This window comes from Euleptes europaea, chromosome 18 (genome assembly GCF_029931775.1).
Source record: "Euleptes europaea isolate rEulEur1 chromosome 18, rEulEur1.hap1, whole genome shotgun sequence".
NCBI lineage: Eukaryota > Metazoa > Chordata > Lepidosauria > Squamata > Sphaerodactylidae > Euleptes > Euleptes europaea.
The window spans coordinates 1,710,098-1,723,609 of record NC_079329.1 but is presented as its reverse complement, the minus strand read 5'-3'; the positions used below and the strand labels follow the sequence as shown (position 1 = coordinate 1,723,609).

The 13,512-nt window shown below is 51.8% G+C and overlaps 1 protein-coding gene across 1 annotated transcript; it reads right to left on the bottom strand.

The window, feature by feature from the left end:
- Positions 1-3,879: 3,879 nt before the first annotated feature.
- Positions 3,880-13,164, bottom strand: YBX2 (Y-box binding protein 2). Its single transcript, XM_056863522.1, has 10 exons — positions 13,011-13,164; positions 11,233-11,296; positions 9,829-9,862; positions 8,722-8,811; positions 8,329-8,622; positions 7,718-7,830; positions 6,321-6,495; positions 5,157-5,336; positions 4,704-4,796; positions 3,880-3,990 (listed from the first exon to the last, which is right to left on the bottom strand). The coding sequence occupies exons 1-9, from the start codon at positions 13,162-13,164 to the stop codon at positions 4,746-4,748; spliced, it is 1,155 nt and encodes a 384-aa protein (XP_056719500.1). The 3' UTR covers positions 3,880-3,990; positions 4,704-4,745.
- Positions 13,165-13,512: the final 348 nt, after the last annotated feature.

The window sequence follows — 13,512 nt, the reverse complement described above, 5'->3', positions numbered from 1 at the left end:
CTGCAAAGAATTCTGGGGGGCTCGCAGGGTACGCACGTCTTCAGACGCCATCTTCCCATCAAGGAACGGGACTACATTTGCCTTGGGAACAAAGATTGAAGATGCAGAGAAATACGGGATGTGGAGATCTTCCGTTATTTATATGTGAATGAATGTGAGTTTAATTGAACCAGGGTTGATCCCTTCCACCTTGTAACCAGGAGCAGGGCTCAGCCCTAGAAGATGGGAAGTCATCAAGCAAAAAGGGCTTTGGAGCATGTGCTGAGTGCCGCCTCTTCACTGCTGAGAAAACACAGCCCCACCCAGACCTGGGCTTTGGCGCCAGAGTTCCCGGGCTCGGTCTCTCTTGTTCTAAAAAGGAAGCGCTGAAAGAATAATCCAGAGGAGCCATGAGAACTTCTTACTATGGCAAGCTCTGGAGCCTGAAGGATGACAAACTGTTCTGGACATCAGTGGCGTGCAGCCATGTGGTCTCTGCTACAGTTGGCATGGTTTCCACACAAGCAATAAACGGTCGCCTTCCAGAGCACGGTGGCATTGCTACCAGTTGTGGGTCACTCTCGGCCTAGTGCCTCACGCCCGGTCAGTCTGGGAATCACACTGCGGCTCCCTAGCAACACTCAGCCTGACCACCCTCCCTGGGTTCTCTGGGGCATAAAAGGGAAGAGCAGAGACTTCTGCACGCCTCCCTAGGCGGGCCGGGTGAAACACCGCCGCGATGGGTCAGAGTTTAAACAACACCGAAAGTTCAGCAGCATAGACTAACAACATTTGCTCCAGTGACACAGAGGCTCACTTCTTCAAATGCAATGGGAGAAATAAACCACACAACCTCGGTTTACAGGAAAAGGGGGGATTGGAGTAGAGAGGAGGAGTAAGATAATAAATCAAATTAAATTTTCCTGTGTGGAGACTTTCACTGCCTAGATAGTTTAATGGATTACCTCTGGGCTCTCTCTCTCCCCCAGCTATTAAACTACTCAAGGAATTCAAGTTAGATAATCGAACGTCTCTCTCTGCTGTCCCTTTCCTTTCTGTAAAATTGAGGTTAAAGGGTTTATTTCTCCCATTGTGTCTGACGTAGTAAGCTCCGCCTGATGACCTTAAGCAGATTATGAGAGGGAGGGCACCTTGGCCATCTTCTAGGTATGGAGTATGGGTCACTGGGGGTGTGGGTGGGAGGTAGTTGTGAATTTCCTGCATTGTGCAGGTGGTTGGACTAGATGACCCTGGTGGCCCCTTCCAACTCTATGATTCTATGATGGAAGTTTTTATTTACAAAAATGGTATTGCCATCCTGACCTTACACCAAGGGCCACCAAGACAGCTAAGGGGCCAGTGGATTTTTGTTTTTGCTACAATAGACTAATACCACTACCCCACTGGAGTTATAGGAGGCACAAAGTTTCAGTGCCTTTGAAAGTCCAACTTGTAGCTTAATGTTGTTGAGAAGGCTCAGGGCACCACCACCCCGGTAGAAGCCACCATGGTTGAAGTGTGTGATAGGAGGGTCTGTTGTCTGCCATTCTGTACGTTCCAAAAACTTCAGTGACACATCCCAACCCCTCATCCTTTGCTGATTCTCATAACTCTTTTAGGGCTTATGGCTGCCATTAGGTCATTTTATTCCACATTGTGCTCTGGTCTTCTAGTCGCTAAAGAGCCTCGGCAGTTTCGCTTACCAGAATCCTACCCTAACGTTTGAGTGCTCCAGTATACATTTCTAATGCAATTCATCCTTATTACTTCACAGTTATATCCCCCTTACCTGCATTTTAATACTTTTGCCAGGATAGGCATTGCTTCTTTCCCAATAACCTTTTAAAGCAGAACTATAAAGCCAAAAAACGAGGGTGCACTTATGCCCCCCCCCCCTAGACAAAACACTGGAAGAACTGCAACTGGAACACATGTAGAAGCTACTTTTCAAAAGTTTTTCTCCCGACGTCTCCCTACAGCCCAGCGGGGGCCTACTGAAGGTGCCAACTCCAAGTTGGGTAATTCCTAGAGATTTGGGGAGGGATCTCAGTGGGGTATAATGCTACAGAGTTCACCCTCCAAAAGCAGCCATTTCCTCTAGGGGAACAGATCTGGGTCTGGAGATCAGGGAGATTTTGGAAACCACTTGGAGCTGAAACATGACCTCATTTGTAACTGGAAGCAGATACCTGTTTAAGATTAAGGGCATGTTTATGTTTGTATTTCCAGCAGAAAAACTTATTTGTATGTAAAGAACAGGGTACTTATGAATGTTTTCAAAACACACTGTAGCAACCCTTAACAATGGAGACAAAAAATAAGCTCAAGAGATCAGAGAAAAGGGCATAGCTAAATGCTTCAGCAGAGGAGAGACCCGTGTTGGTCTGCAGTAGAACAGCTAGACGGGAGTCCAGGAGCACCATAGCTTAGAGCTGGTTACAAGGGGCTTTGTACCTCCGCACCCTGAGTTCCTTTGCCGCACCCCTCCCACCTTCTGACTGGGATATAAGGACTCAGATCTCCATTCCTACTTGCATCTGATGGAGGGAGCTTTGACTCTTGAAAGCTTTTACCCTGAAAACCCTATTGGTCTCTAAGACACTGCTGGACTCTAAAATTACTGAGTCGCAAGCTCCTTTCCTGAAGTTCTTGCAGCACACAGAAATCGGGACAGCTGTCAAATACTGCAGCAGAGGAGCCTGAGTCAAAGTTTCAACGACACAGAGTCTTCCAAATGCTTGTGAAGGAACAGACTTGTAAGCCCTCATTCCCTCAAGTCATCAGGGAGGCTGGAAAATTCCATGGTAGCCCCACGTCTCCGCCTGGTGTCTTTGATACTTCTTACTCGCAAATAGGGCGCTTCATCCTTCCCGAACTGCCACCACCAGCTATGCTCTAGAGCACACCCTGCTGACAGATTAACACATCAGCGCAATTCCACCGCACTGCCGCTTTAAGACGTTGCCACTTTATGGCTCGAGGAGCAACTCTTTATGAGCAGGAGCCTGGGCTGCCTGTGTTTTCCTGGCTGAGGTCCAGCTGCATTTTGATAGCATTGGCTTGCTTTTTGTGATTCATATCTCCACCTGCATTTCATTGGTAGACCTGTTTTCAAACTGCGAAAGGAGGCTTTGTCTCTAGCCCTGAGATGAACGCTGCCCCAAATTAACAGAACACAAATTCTGGGAAGAAAGGCGTTTCATCACACCCCTCAGAGCTGAGGTATTCTCCTCCTCCAGGGAGGACCAACCTTCCTTTTAGCTCAAGCCCATGTGGCAGAAGAGTTAGCTGTCCTACTTGTTTGCAGAAGAAATAGCTGTTCTGCTAGCTTATAGCAGAAGGCTGCTCCTCTTGTTCAACACTAATTGTGTTTTCCCCCCCTGCATAGTGAAAGAACAGGAGGCCGCAAAGGCCCAGGAGGCAGGGGATCCCACTGCCCTCTCCAATGCCATACACTTCCCCAATCACCTAGCAGCTTCTTTCAAATACAAGTATACAAACTGTACAAGCCTTGCCCTCCCAGTCCATCTAAGGTCAGTTTGGACACACACCCTCCGCCACAGGTCTGCATCACTATCATGGCATTTAACAAGACTGGTTTCAAGTCTTCAACAGGAACTCCTAACCACATACCCCTTACAAAATATTCAAGTCTCAATCAAGTCTGTGCAAATTTTTTTTACTGACGCCCAAACTGCACACAATGGTTCACACAGGGTGGTCTTCAAAAATGGGGGGGAAGAAAAAAATTAACTGAAGATTCAACAGCCAGTTTCTTCTCAAACAGGCAAAGCTGTGGGAGGGGGAAGACAAACCCCTCGGAAGGTTTTTAAATGAAAGCAAGTTTTCTTTTTGGTCAAGGTTCCCCCTCATGTTCCATAGGTTTAACTTTTTTTCTTTTTTTCTTTTTTACATTCAGGGCTTCAACAGCAGCAATGGGGGACTGGTGAAGTTTGGGGTCTCTTCATGTGCAGGATGAGGTAACATGGGCCGCAGGTACATTGTGGACACCTGTGAGGGGGAAACAGTCAGATGCCAACAGTGAGGCCGGAAGCCACAACCACCTGTGAGGTACAGAGCATGGAAGAGGGAAGGCTGTCTCAGGAGAGTGAGATAGGGCACAGTGACGCCACACGGAAAATGCATTTTAAATGTTCAGAGGTCTCCACGCATGGTCCTTTAGGGTGACAGAAGTCCGAACTTTAAGGGAGAACCAAGGTTGCATTTGTGTCCTTGACCATAAATGACAAATTAAACCTGTGTCCTTGCCAAGATTCAAAGGCTCCTCCCTGCCTTTAGCTACTCCCTAACAGGCCTGGCTTCTCATGCCCCTCTGCAGCATTTCATAGGTGCTTTGCAAACCTCCCCCCCACCCAGAGGTTGATCTCCCAAGGTAAGACCCAAAAGATCTTCCAAGTGATCTTTTCTTGTTTCACTTTGGATCACCTTGTTAATGAAGCAGCCACAAAGGAAGAGAAAGTGTGTGTGTTTGTGTGTGTGTGTGTGGGGGGGGGGGGAACAGACATCTCTGAACTGCAAAGCTGAACATTGCTTGAAAAACATCATGAAAACTTCAGATACTTCTGATCAAAGAGAACTCTTCCAAGGTGCACTGGTTGACTGCCCATCCTCTGTTCCTTTTAGGAAACCCCCCCCCCCCCCGATGCTACACAACTTCTCCCTGCCTTCCCAGATGCAGCATTCCTGGCACAGGCATTCCTTACCAGATCACAGCTCTTGGCATCCCCTCACCGTGTGCAGATTCATCATGCCAGTAGGGCTGGGGCAAGCTCTCCCCCAGGCTCAGGTGTTGAAGTCTGCAAAAAGTTTTTTTAAATTTTTTTTCCTGCCATGTCCAGAAAAGCCACCTCCCCACCCGTCCGTCTTTGCCAGGCTGTTCTCCTCACTGCCTCTCAGAGCTAAACTCCAGAGGCCCCCCTTGTGGCCAACAGAGATACAACAGAGCCCTAGGAAATTCATGCAAGATCCTCGCCACACCCACGGTTCAAGAACAGTCGCGCATGACCCCTGCAATAAATGCGATCCTGCCACTTGAGCAAGGATCCTCACCAAGACGCTTCCTCCACTCCCACCAATTAACAAGCGCACAGGAAGCCCCACTGCACAGCCCCAACCCAGTGGGAGAGATGTTGAGTTACCAGTAGGCCCTCACTTACATCCACAAGCTGTTGCTGTATCTCCGGCAGAGGCTGGGAGGGACTCTCCTGGGCCGGGGAAGCAGGCTTGCTGTCTTCCACCACTGCTTCCTGAGCCATAGTGGGGGTGCTGGTGGCAGGGGTGTCTCCGCCAGCAGCAGCGGAGCTGGGAGCAGGTTGCTCTTTAAGAGTCGAGGTAGCCTAGGACACAACAGAAGAGGATCACGTTTCCAGATAGGTGTCTTCATTGAGCGCGCCTTTTCATGCTCAGTGTGAGAGTACGCACGAGGACACATGGCATGTATGGCAGTAAGCCTATCCCTTGGAAAGTCTTCCTTCTCTGTAGCCAAGACTGAGAACACATTTCACATTTAAGGCCACCCAGGAGATGCCCAGGACACCCTGCTGACCTCGGACACATGGTTAAAAATCCACATAAGTAGACACAGTAACACGCCCCCCCAACAGCTCTAAGTGAGAGAGCCACCCAGCATACCCCTTTTCCACAATTCACTCCAATGTACTTTAGATCACTCTTAACACCTCCAGTACCTTAAATTAAACAAGGATGCTGATTTGGTATCCAGGCAGTTATCAGGGTGCTGTTATTCAGTGGGAATCTGTAGCAAAGCATTGTTGGCATTGGGGATTTCTCATACAGACTGATCATAGGAGGAAGGGATATAACAAATCCAACAGACGAGGTGGGCAGATCCCCCTCTGGAAAACCTCAAGACTGTCTCCTTTATTTCTAAACTTTAGCAGAGCTTCAGAATCACGACAGCAGTTTTTAAAATAATGTTACTTAAGATGGAAAAATCAGAGCTGGTAACCAGCCATGTTTATTTCCAGTCTAGACTTCTAAATCTTATTTCAAGACTAGGAGTGTTGATGGAGTTTTGCGGCCACGCTTCCTCCTGCTGAGATGCAGCTTCTGCTGAACGTTTCAGAAGACTGAGGTGTGCATCTGGTTCTCCTTCTTTAGCTTAGCTGGATTACACTGAGAGGGGCTGCTGTACCCCAAATCTTCTGACAAGCAGTGAGCACACCAATGCTTAAAGTTTTCAGAACCAGAAATGCACTGTTTTAGAAGAGCGCAAAACTAAACAGGAAGTTTCATGCTTGCACGGGCAGGGAGATCTCCTGTCCCGGAGGTTGTCTGAAGCTGCCCTCTTTCAATCTCACCTCAGTTGCCGCCTGGCGAGTTGCAACCGTTTGCTGGCGTCTGCGCTGGAAGTAAGGCCGATTGCGCTGACGCTGGGGCTCAGGACGGATGCCATCTGCCGGGGCTTGCGCCGCTTTGGTCTCACCATCTCCCCCCTCAGTGGTGGGCTGCTGTGGTGGGCGCGGGCGGAAAGGCCTGGACAACCAAGAGGCCAGAGAAAAAGGGTGAGGGCTGGACCCTCTTGAAAACCCAACACATGCTGCAAAAGAGGGCAAGTTTCACTGGTGTCCTGGGTGGCTACGCTCCAGCTCCGCAGCTCCTTCCAGCAATTTCCTACTGTCTTCCAGCATGGCGAGCTTGTTGGAGATCTCAACTAACTATATGCATTTTTCTGGCAAGGCCGTAATAAAGTATTGTCGAAGGCTTTCACTGTCAGAGTTCATTGGTTCTCGTAGGTTATCCGGGCTGTGTAACCGTGGTCTTGGTATTTTCTTTCCTGACGTTTCGCCAGCAGCTGTGGCCGGCATCTTCAGAGGAAGATGCCGGCCACAGCTGCTGGCGAAACGTCAGGAAAGAAAATACCAAGACCACGGTTACACAGCCCGGATAACCTACGAGAACCGTAATAAAGTGTTTGTTGTTGTTGTAGATCTCTTCGCTGGAGAGGAGCGAAGCTCAGTTTAAACACTTTGATCCAGAACAGAGGATGCTGCCACCCAGAGCTCATTCTGCTGCCCAAGACTGCCAGGAAGCAAGCGGCTCAACTCCTCAACATCTAAGCCAACTCTGCCGGAAGCACTTGAAGGGGAGGAGAGAGACTGAGCATGGCTTCCTTGCCTCACCTACTCTTCAGGATACTACAGGTTCAGGAGGGTAACCACATTGGTCTGCAATAGAAGAGCGAGATTTGAGTCCAGCAGCATCTTAAAGACCAGTCAGATTCCCAGGGTGCATCAAAGTTCCCTCCATCAGGTATCTGAAAAAGGGAGCTTTGGAAAGCTTATACCTTGGGAATCTTCATGGCCTTTAAGGTGCTACAGGACTCCAACCTGTCTCAGAACAATGCTCTCTCCATTATCTTCCAGGAAGCTGCCATTAAGAGAAAGACCGCTTCTTTAGTGGAAAGCAGAGTGGCCATACTGACACACAAACCCTTTCCACATACTTCTCCTTACCGAAAATATACTTCTGAACATAAAAAGGGCCAGCACCCAGAGTCAGACTAGGACTGGGGAGATGAACATTCAAATCCCACTCAACCATCAAGCTCACTGGGTGACCTGAAGCCAGTCATTTTCTTGGCCCATCCTAACTTACAGGGCTGTTATGAGCATTAAATGGGAGAGGAGAGTACCATGCGCAGAACACAAGTGTCAAGAAAGAAGTGTGCAAGCCACGTGTTCACCTGCAACTTTACCTGCGGTATCTAGGACGGAAGCGAGGGGCCGGGGCTCTCTCCCCAGCCTGGATCTGCTGTTGGGGGTCACCCTCAGGCTGGGTGGCATCTCTAGGCTCTGTGCTTTCAGCACCCTGAGAAAGAAAAGCACAGCGCTTAAGATGACCCACATTTAAGTCAGATGAGAAATATTCAAAGTTGTGATGAATCCAGAATACAGGACACAACCCACCTCATTTTTAATTTTTTTTTTTTTTGCCCTCACATTGCAGCTGACTGATGGCGACCCCATAATGTTTTCAAGGCAAGAGATATAAACAGAGGAGGTTTGCCATTGCCTGGCACTGCACAGCCACCCTAAACTTCCTTGGTGGTCTCCCATCCAAGCATTAACCAGGGCCAACTCTGCTTAGCATTTCAGAGCTGACGAGGTCAGGCTAGCCCGGGCCATCCAGGTCAGGGCTATCTCATACCAAAGGCCATTCCACACACAAAACTGACTTCCAGCCAGCAGCTCGTGTAAGCCCTGTGCCCCAGTCGCCATCTGCCAACCTCACCGAAGGATGCAAACCTCACCAAGGGCTTGAAGCTAACCTGCCCCCGCCCCACCCGATCCCTCACTGAGGACTCACTTCGGCAGACTGAGCCTGCTGCTGCTGGGCCTGAGCCCGAGGTCCCCGCACAAATCTCCGGCGGAAGAAAAAAGGTGGGGGGCGCCTCCTTCGGGGACGCTGCTGCACCACGTCATCCATTCTCTCCCCCTCACTGACCGTCTCAGCGGCCCCGTCTGTCCGGGAGCCATCCTGGGGCTGCTGGGCCTGCCGGGGCCTGGGGATGAACCGGCGAAAGCGGCGGCGGTTGGGAGCATAGCGGCTGCCCTTCACGGGAACCCCGCCGGGGCCGGTGACGTTGGCTGCCTCGGCACCCTGTGGAAGACCGGGAGGAGCGTGTCAGCGGGTTGGGGGGAAGACTCCAGGTGCAGCCCTTCGAGGGCAAGGCCAACGTCACCTCCTCCCCCACTCTACCTTTTCTCCTTCCACAACATCAAACTCCACTGTTTCTCCATCGCCGACACTGCGGAGAAATTTCCGGGGGTTGTTTCGCTTGATAGCCGTCTAGGAGAGAGCACAGAGAAGGCCCGGTGAGCTCCGCAGGACCAAAATCAAACTCCTGCTGCATCCCAACTGCCAACAAAGTACCCTCGGTGTAGCTATCAAAAATTGCCTGCAGGTGCTACGCAAGAGTCACCTGGTGCAGGCAAAATGGGTCACGAGGTTTCACTGGACTCTGAATCCGCACGCCTTGGGAAGAGCAGGGTGGCAACAGCCGAGTCTCATCTTCACGGGCCAGGCGCTTACGGGCAACAGAATCGCCAGTTCAGTTAACTGGCCAAGAAAACTTGTTGAATGGCCTTGAGAATGGTTTCTTGGAGTGGCCACCCTCTGGGACAGGTGCTCATTTGGCTATTAAATGGGGCCCCGTGCATGCAGGAGGAATCACTGCTTGGAGTTTATAGCTGAGTGCAAAGGGGTGGCTGCATTAGTCTGCCTAGAAAGTAAAACAAAAATCTGGGGGCACCTTAAAGTCTAACAACATTTATTTGAGCTCTCGTGAGCCTTCATAAGACGCAAGGTGTGACTCGCAGAAGTTTATATTAAAACAGGTGTTAGCCTTGAAGGTGCCGGCGAATTTTTGTTGTATCAGAGCTTACATTAAACACAGTGACAGGTGCTACTGGACTCAAACCTAACTGCAAAGACTGAAATGTCTCATAAGCTTTTCTAGGGATACCCAACTACACTGTGCCTTGAAAAGCTTTCTCTGGGGCATCTAATCCAGGGAACTGTCCAGAAAGAGTTTGCACATCTCTTGGTTGAGTTAAGCAGTGCTGATTCACTTCCTCAAGCTAACCAGATAACTTTGTGGATGTCTGTTCTCCTTGCCACCCCAAGAGCCTTAAGGTACTACATGCCTCACATTGGACAGTATTGGTTGTACTATCACAGGACAAAAAACCAGATTCCAGCATCAATGCATCCAAGAACTCCAACATGCAAGAGAACAAGCCAAGTTTCTGGTTCCCAGGTGGCTGAGGCCATGAGAAGTAAGCTAGCCAGAGTCATGGTCCTTACCTGGTGTACAAACACATCCTCCTTGGTATCATTCCTGCAGGAGAGAAACAGAAAGATTAGGGTGCTTTTGGGTTGAGGAACCAGAATACCAGGCATGCAGATTCATCACCCTGAAATCTGGTTGCACATTTTTATGCCAATAGCAATAGGCCCAGGGAACTCCATCCCTTGGCGTGTTGTGCATCTAACTGGGACAGCGATCCAGGAAGTCTATGCTACAGGGCTATTTCTTACACCCCAATCCTCAACACAGGCATATTTTACACACACCCAAACCTTGGCGAAGTTAGCAACCTCCTATATCTGCTTCTTTACCCCGATGGCACTGGAGGCCACTGCTTGTGTCACACGGAAAAGTTTACTTTAGCCAATTCAGAAACTCTAGCACTGGTAGTCACGTGACTGAAAAGACAGGTCAATATGTTGAAGAGATGCCAGTCCGGGCCTTGTTTCAACGGAGAACCGCTGACCCACAGCCCTGCCTATGACATCACCTTCCACCAAAAACACACCTCCACACACACACAAATGAGCCGTGGCTTCCTACTAGCCTATCGTATGCCTCTTAAGGACAAACACCCTGAGCTGGCATCACAGCACAAATAAAAAGGACGGATAAGGAGTCCCAAGTCCGTCACTCACTTGCTGGGAGAGTGCCAGTCGGGCCCTTTGGCTGTTTGTGTTCTCAACAGCGCCAATCTGCCCAGAAGTCAGAGATAGACAACACTGAGTTGTACTTGTTAGGGGCCCTGGTCAAGACACCTTAGAGAGACATTTACATGACCACTTGGGCATACACCAAGAAGTACAGGAAGCCCACGAAAGTTCTCTTGAGGCTCATACGGGTATTATCTTGGGCAGGGTTCACAGAATAAGTCTGTACAAAAGAGCTCAGTCAGGTGACCAGCAGCCACAGTTTCCAGGTAACCTTTGTGCTTATGACTTAATCACTTCTTTTTAGAAGAAGCTGGCCACAGAGAAGGTGGTCGGGCTTATGGAATCCAGCACCACTTGAGGCTCAGGAAAATCCATTATAGCTGAACATGTGCCGAGTGACTTCCCTGCACAACTGGGTAACTTCAGCCAATGCTCACATCCGGGACTGAAGGTACAGCTAAGAGCCCCTTAGTGCCTCTCGATTTATACATTTGCCACTTACCTCCAAGTGGGGATTTGCAGAAGGGAGTCTTCTCAAGAGCAGGTCCCCTCATATCCCTGAAACCAAGACTTTTCAACGGATTAAATGGGCGAGAGGGGCCAGCCTGAAATCACTCAAGAAGGGTCAGCACCCAGCTGGCTCTCAGACACCTCAACTGAATCAGGTGCCATCACCCAAGATTACCGAAAACTGAAAGGACTCCACATGCACCAAGCCTTTGAGGAAGACAATCGGGAGATGCTCACCTGTTTATAAATCCATAGCCGTTACGGACGTTGAACCATTTCACCGTGCCCTGCACCTGGGTGGCTGCAGCGTGATGCCAAGGAAGAAGGAAAACTGATGACATGTTGACAGGCACGCATGTGCCACCCGTAGGGTTTTACGCATTCTCAGCACACCTCCAAGAGCCCCACCATTACCCCGCGAGGCTCGAGCATTTTGGTCCAGGTCCCCAAGGCAGCTGCCCTCTGCTTCAGCCCAGGGCCCAACTGACAAACTGCTGTCTCCCTTCCACAGCATCCACCCGGCACCTAGCTGGGTATATCCCCTACTAGCTGCCTCTCAACTGGCTCTCACTAAGCCAGCACAAAGCTGTTATCCCACCAGTTCTTCTCACCCAAGGACTTGAGAGGAGTATGGGTAATGTTTCTTTCATTGGAGAAATGTCCTGCATGGTGTCAATTCCCCTCTTTGGACCCGGGCCAGTCCAAGGTATTTGGTTACCCCAAACAAGGCAGACTCCCCTCCTCTGGACGTGGGTTGGCCCCCACCAGATCCAAGCCAACCCCCTTGCAGCACTGCCGCAGGGGCTTGGTTCACCCCAGTCAGTGGCAGCGGGGGCCCAGAATGGAACCCCACTTCCCTTCTGTCCTGCTGACAGCTGAGCCTCACCTCCTTAAGCCACCCCAAGCAACCACTAGGATCTCTAGGATACGGTCAGAGACTTCCCACCAAAGTGGCCTCCCACTCCACTATCCCCAGCAAGGCCTTCCAAACCACCCCAGGTGCCCCTCTCCTGCCTCCTTGGCTGCTAACCAAAGCCTTCGGTAGGGTGACAGAAGAAAAGCTAGGCCTGGCAGAAGCCATGCACCATTCCCCACAGTTAGGCTTGCCAGGCAGGGCCTGGAGAGCTCCTAGAATTACAACTGCCCTCCAGACTACACAGGTCAGTTCCCCTGGAGAAAACGGCTGCTTTGGGAGGTGGACTCTTTGGCATTACATTGAGCTGAGGTCCCTCCCCAACCCCCCCCATCCACACACCCCCAAATTTCCAAGTATTTCTCAAACAAGAGTTGGCAGCCCTACCAAGAGCTCTTCCTCCACATTAACTGGCCGCACCCTCTTGAGGCATCTTATGGTGCTTTCACACATGCTGAATAATGCACTTTCAAGGCACTTTAAGGATAGTTTGCAAGTGGATTTTGCCCTTTCACACAGTAGAATCCAGCTTCAAAGTGCGCTTGAAAGTGCATCATTTGGCATGTGTGAAAGTGCCCTAAAAGTTGTCTGCCTGGCCTCCCCCCACCAAGTGCAGCATTCAAAAGGAGAAAGAGCATCCTTTCCCCAGATATTCAACGCCCCATTCAAACATAACCCCACCCATCCTGTGACAACATCAGGCAAGTAAAGCGTTTTTTAAAAGGCTGAAAAAAACTTAGCAACTAGGGTTGCCATCCTCCAGGTGGGACCTGGAGCTCTCCCGGAATTACAGTTGATCACCCCCCCCCGGAGAAAACAGCTGCTTTGGAGGGTGGGCTGGACAGCATGACGCCCCACCGAGGTCCCTCCCCTCCCCAGGCTCCACCCCGAACACCTCCAGGAATTTCCCAGCCCAGAGTTGGCAACTCCGCCCTTCCCCCCCTTAGGCCACTCCCCCAAAGGTAGGCAGGTTCTCCCGACAGGCCCCACCCCCTCGCCCCAGAACCACGCCCACCCGAGGGGCCCCCGGCAGGCCCCGCCCCCTCCCGGCAGGCCCCGCCCCCCGGCCCGCCCGGCTCCCTGGAAGCGCCCCCCCCCTCACCGAGGACGCGCTTGGCCGCCTGGCTCCGAGCCACCGCGCTGGCCGCGGGCGCCGCCGGAGGGGCCGGCTTGACCACCCCGGCCGCCGGCTCTCCCCCGGGGCTCTCCGCCGCGCCGCTGGCCGCCCCGCCGCCGTTCTCCGCTTCGCTCAGCATCCCAGCGCAGCGCTCCCCTCCGTCCGCCCGTCCGCCCGCCCGTCCGTCCGCCGGGCCGCCCGTCGGTTGGTGCCTCGCGCCCCGGGACACACCCTCGCTCCTCGCGCCGCCAACGCCCAATCAGCAACGGCCGACGCCCCCGCCTCTGCCGCTCGCGCCCCCGCCCGCCAATCAGCGCCCGCCCTGCCCTACCGGCCGACGCCCTCGCTTATATGGCCCCGCCACACCCACGCGCCCCGCGCCCCGCGCCCCCATTGGCCGCCCGACACGCTCAGGTGCGCTCGGAGGGCCGCGCGCCCCACGTGGGGCCAGGAGGCGGGGGGGGGGGCCGCCGTTGCAGAACGCGGC

What these genes read in the sequence shown, in the direction of transcription:
- YBX2 (XM_056863522.1), bottom strand. Translation starts at nt 13,164, where the DNA reads ATGCTGAGCGAAGCGGAGAACGGCGGCGGGGCGGCCAGCGGCGCGGCG. An exon ending in AGCAGGCTCAGTCTGCCGAA is followed by an intron (nt 7,831 to 8,328) that starts GTGAGTCCTCAG and finishes TTTCTTTCTCAG; the next exon opens with GGTGCTGAAAGCACAGAGCC. An exon ending in TTCCGTCCTAGATACCGCAG is followed by an intron (nt 6,496 to 7,717) that starts GTAAAGTTGCAG and finishes TTGGTTGTCCAG; the next exon opens with GCCTTTCCGCCCGCGCCCAC.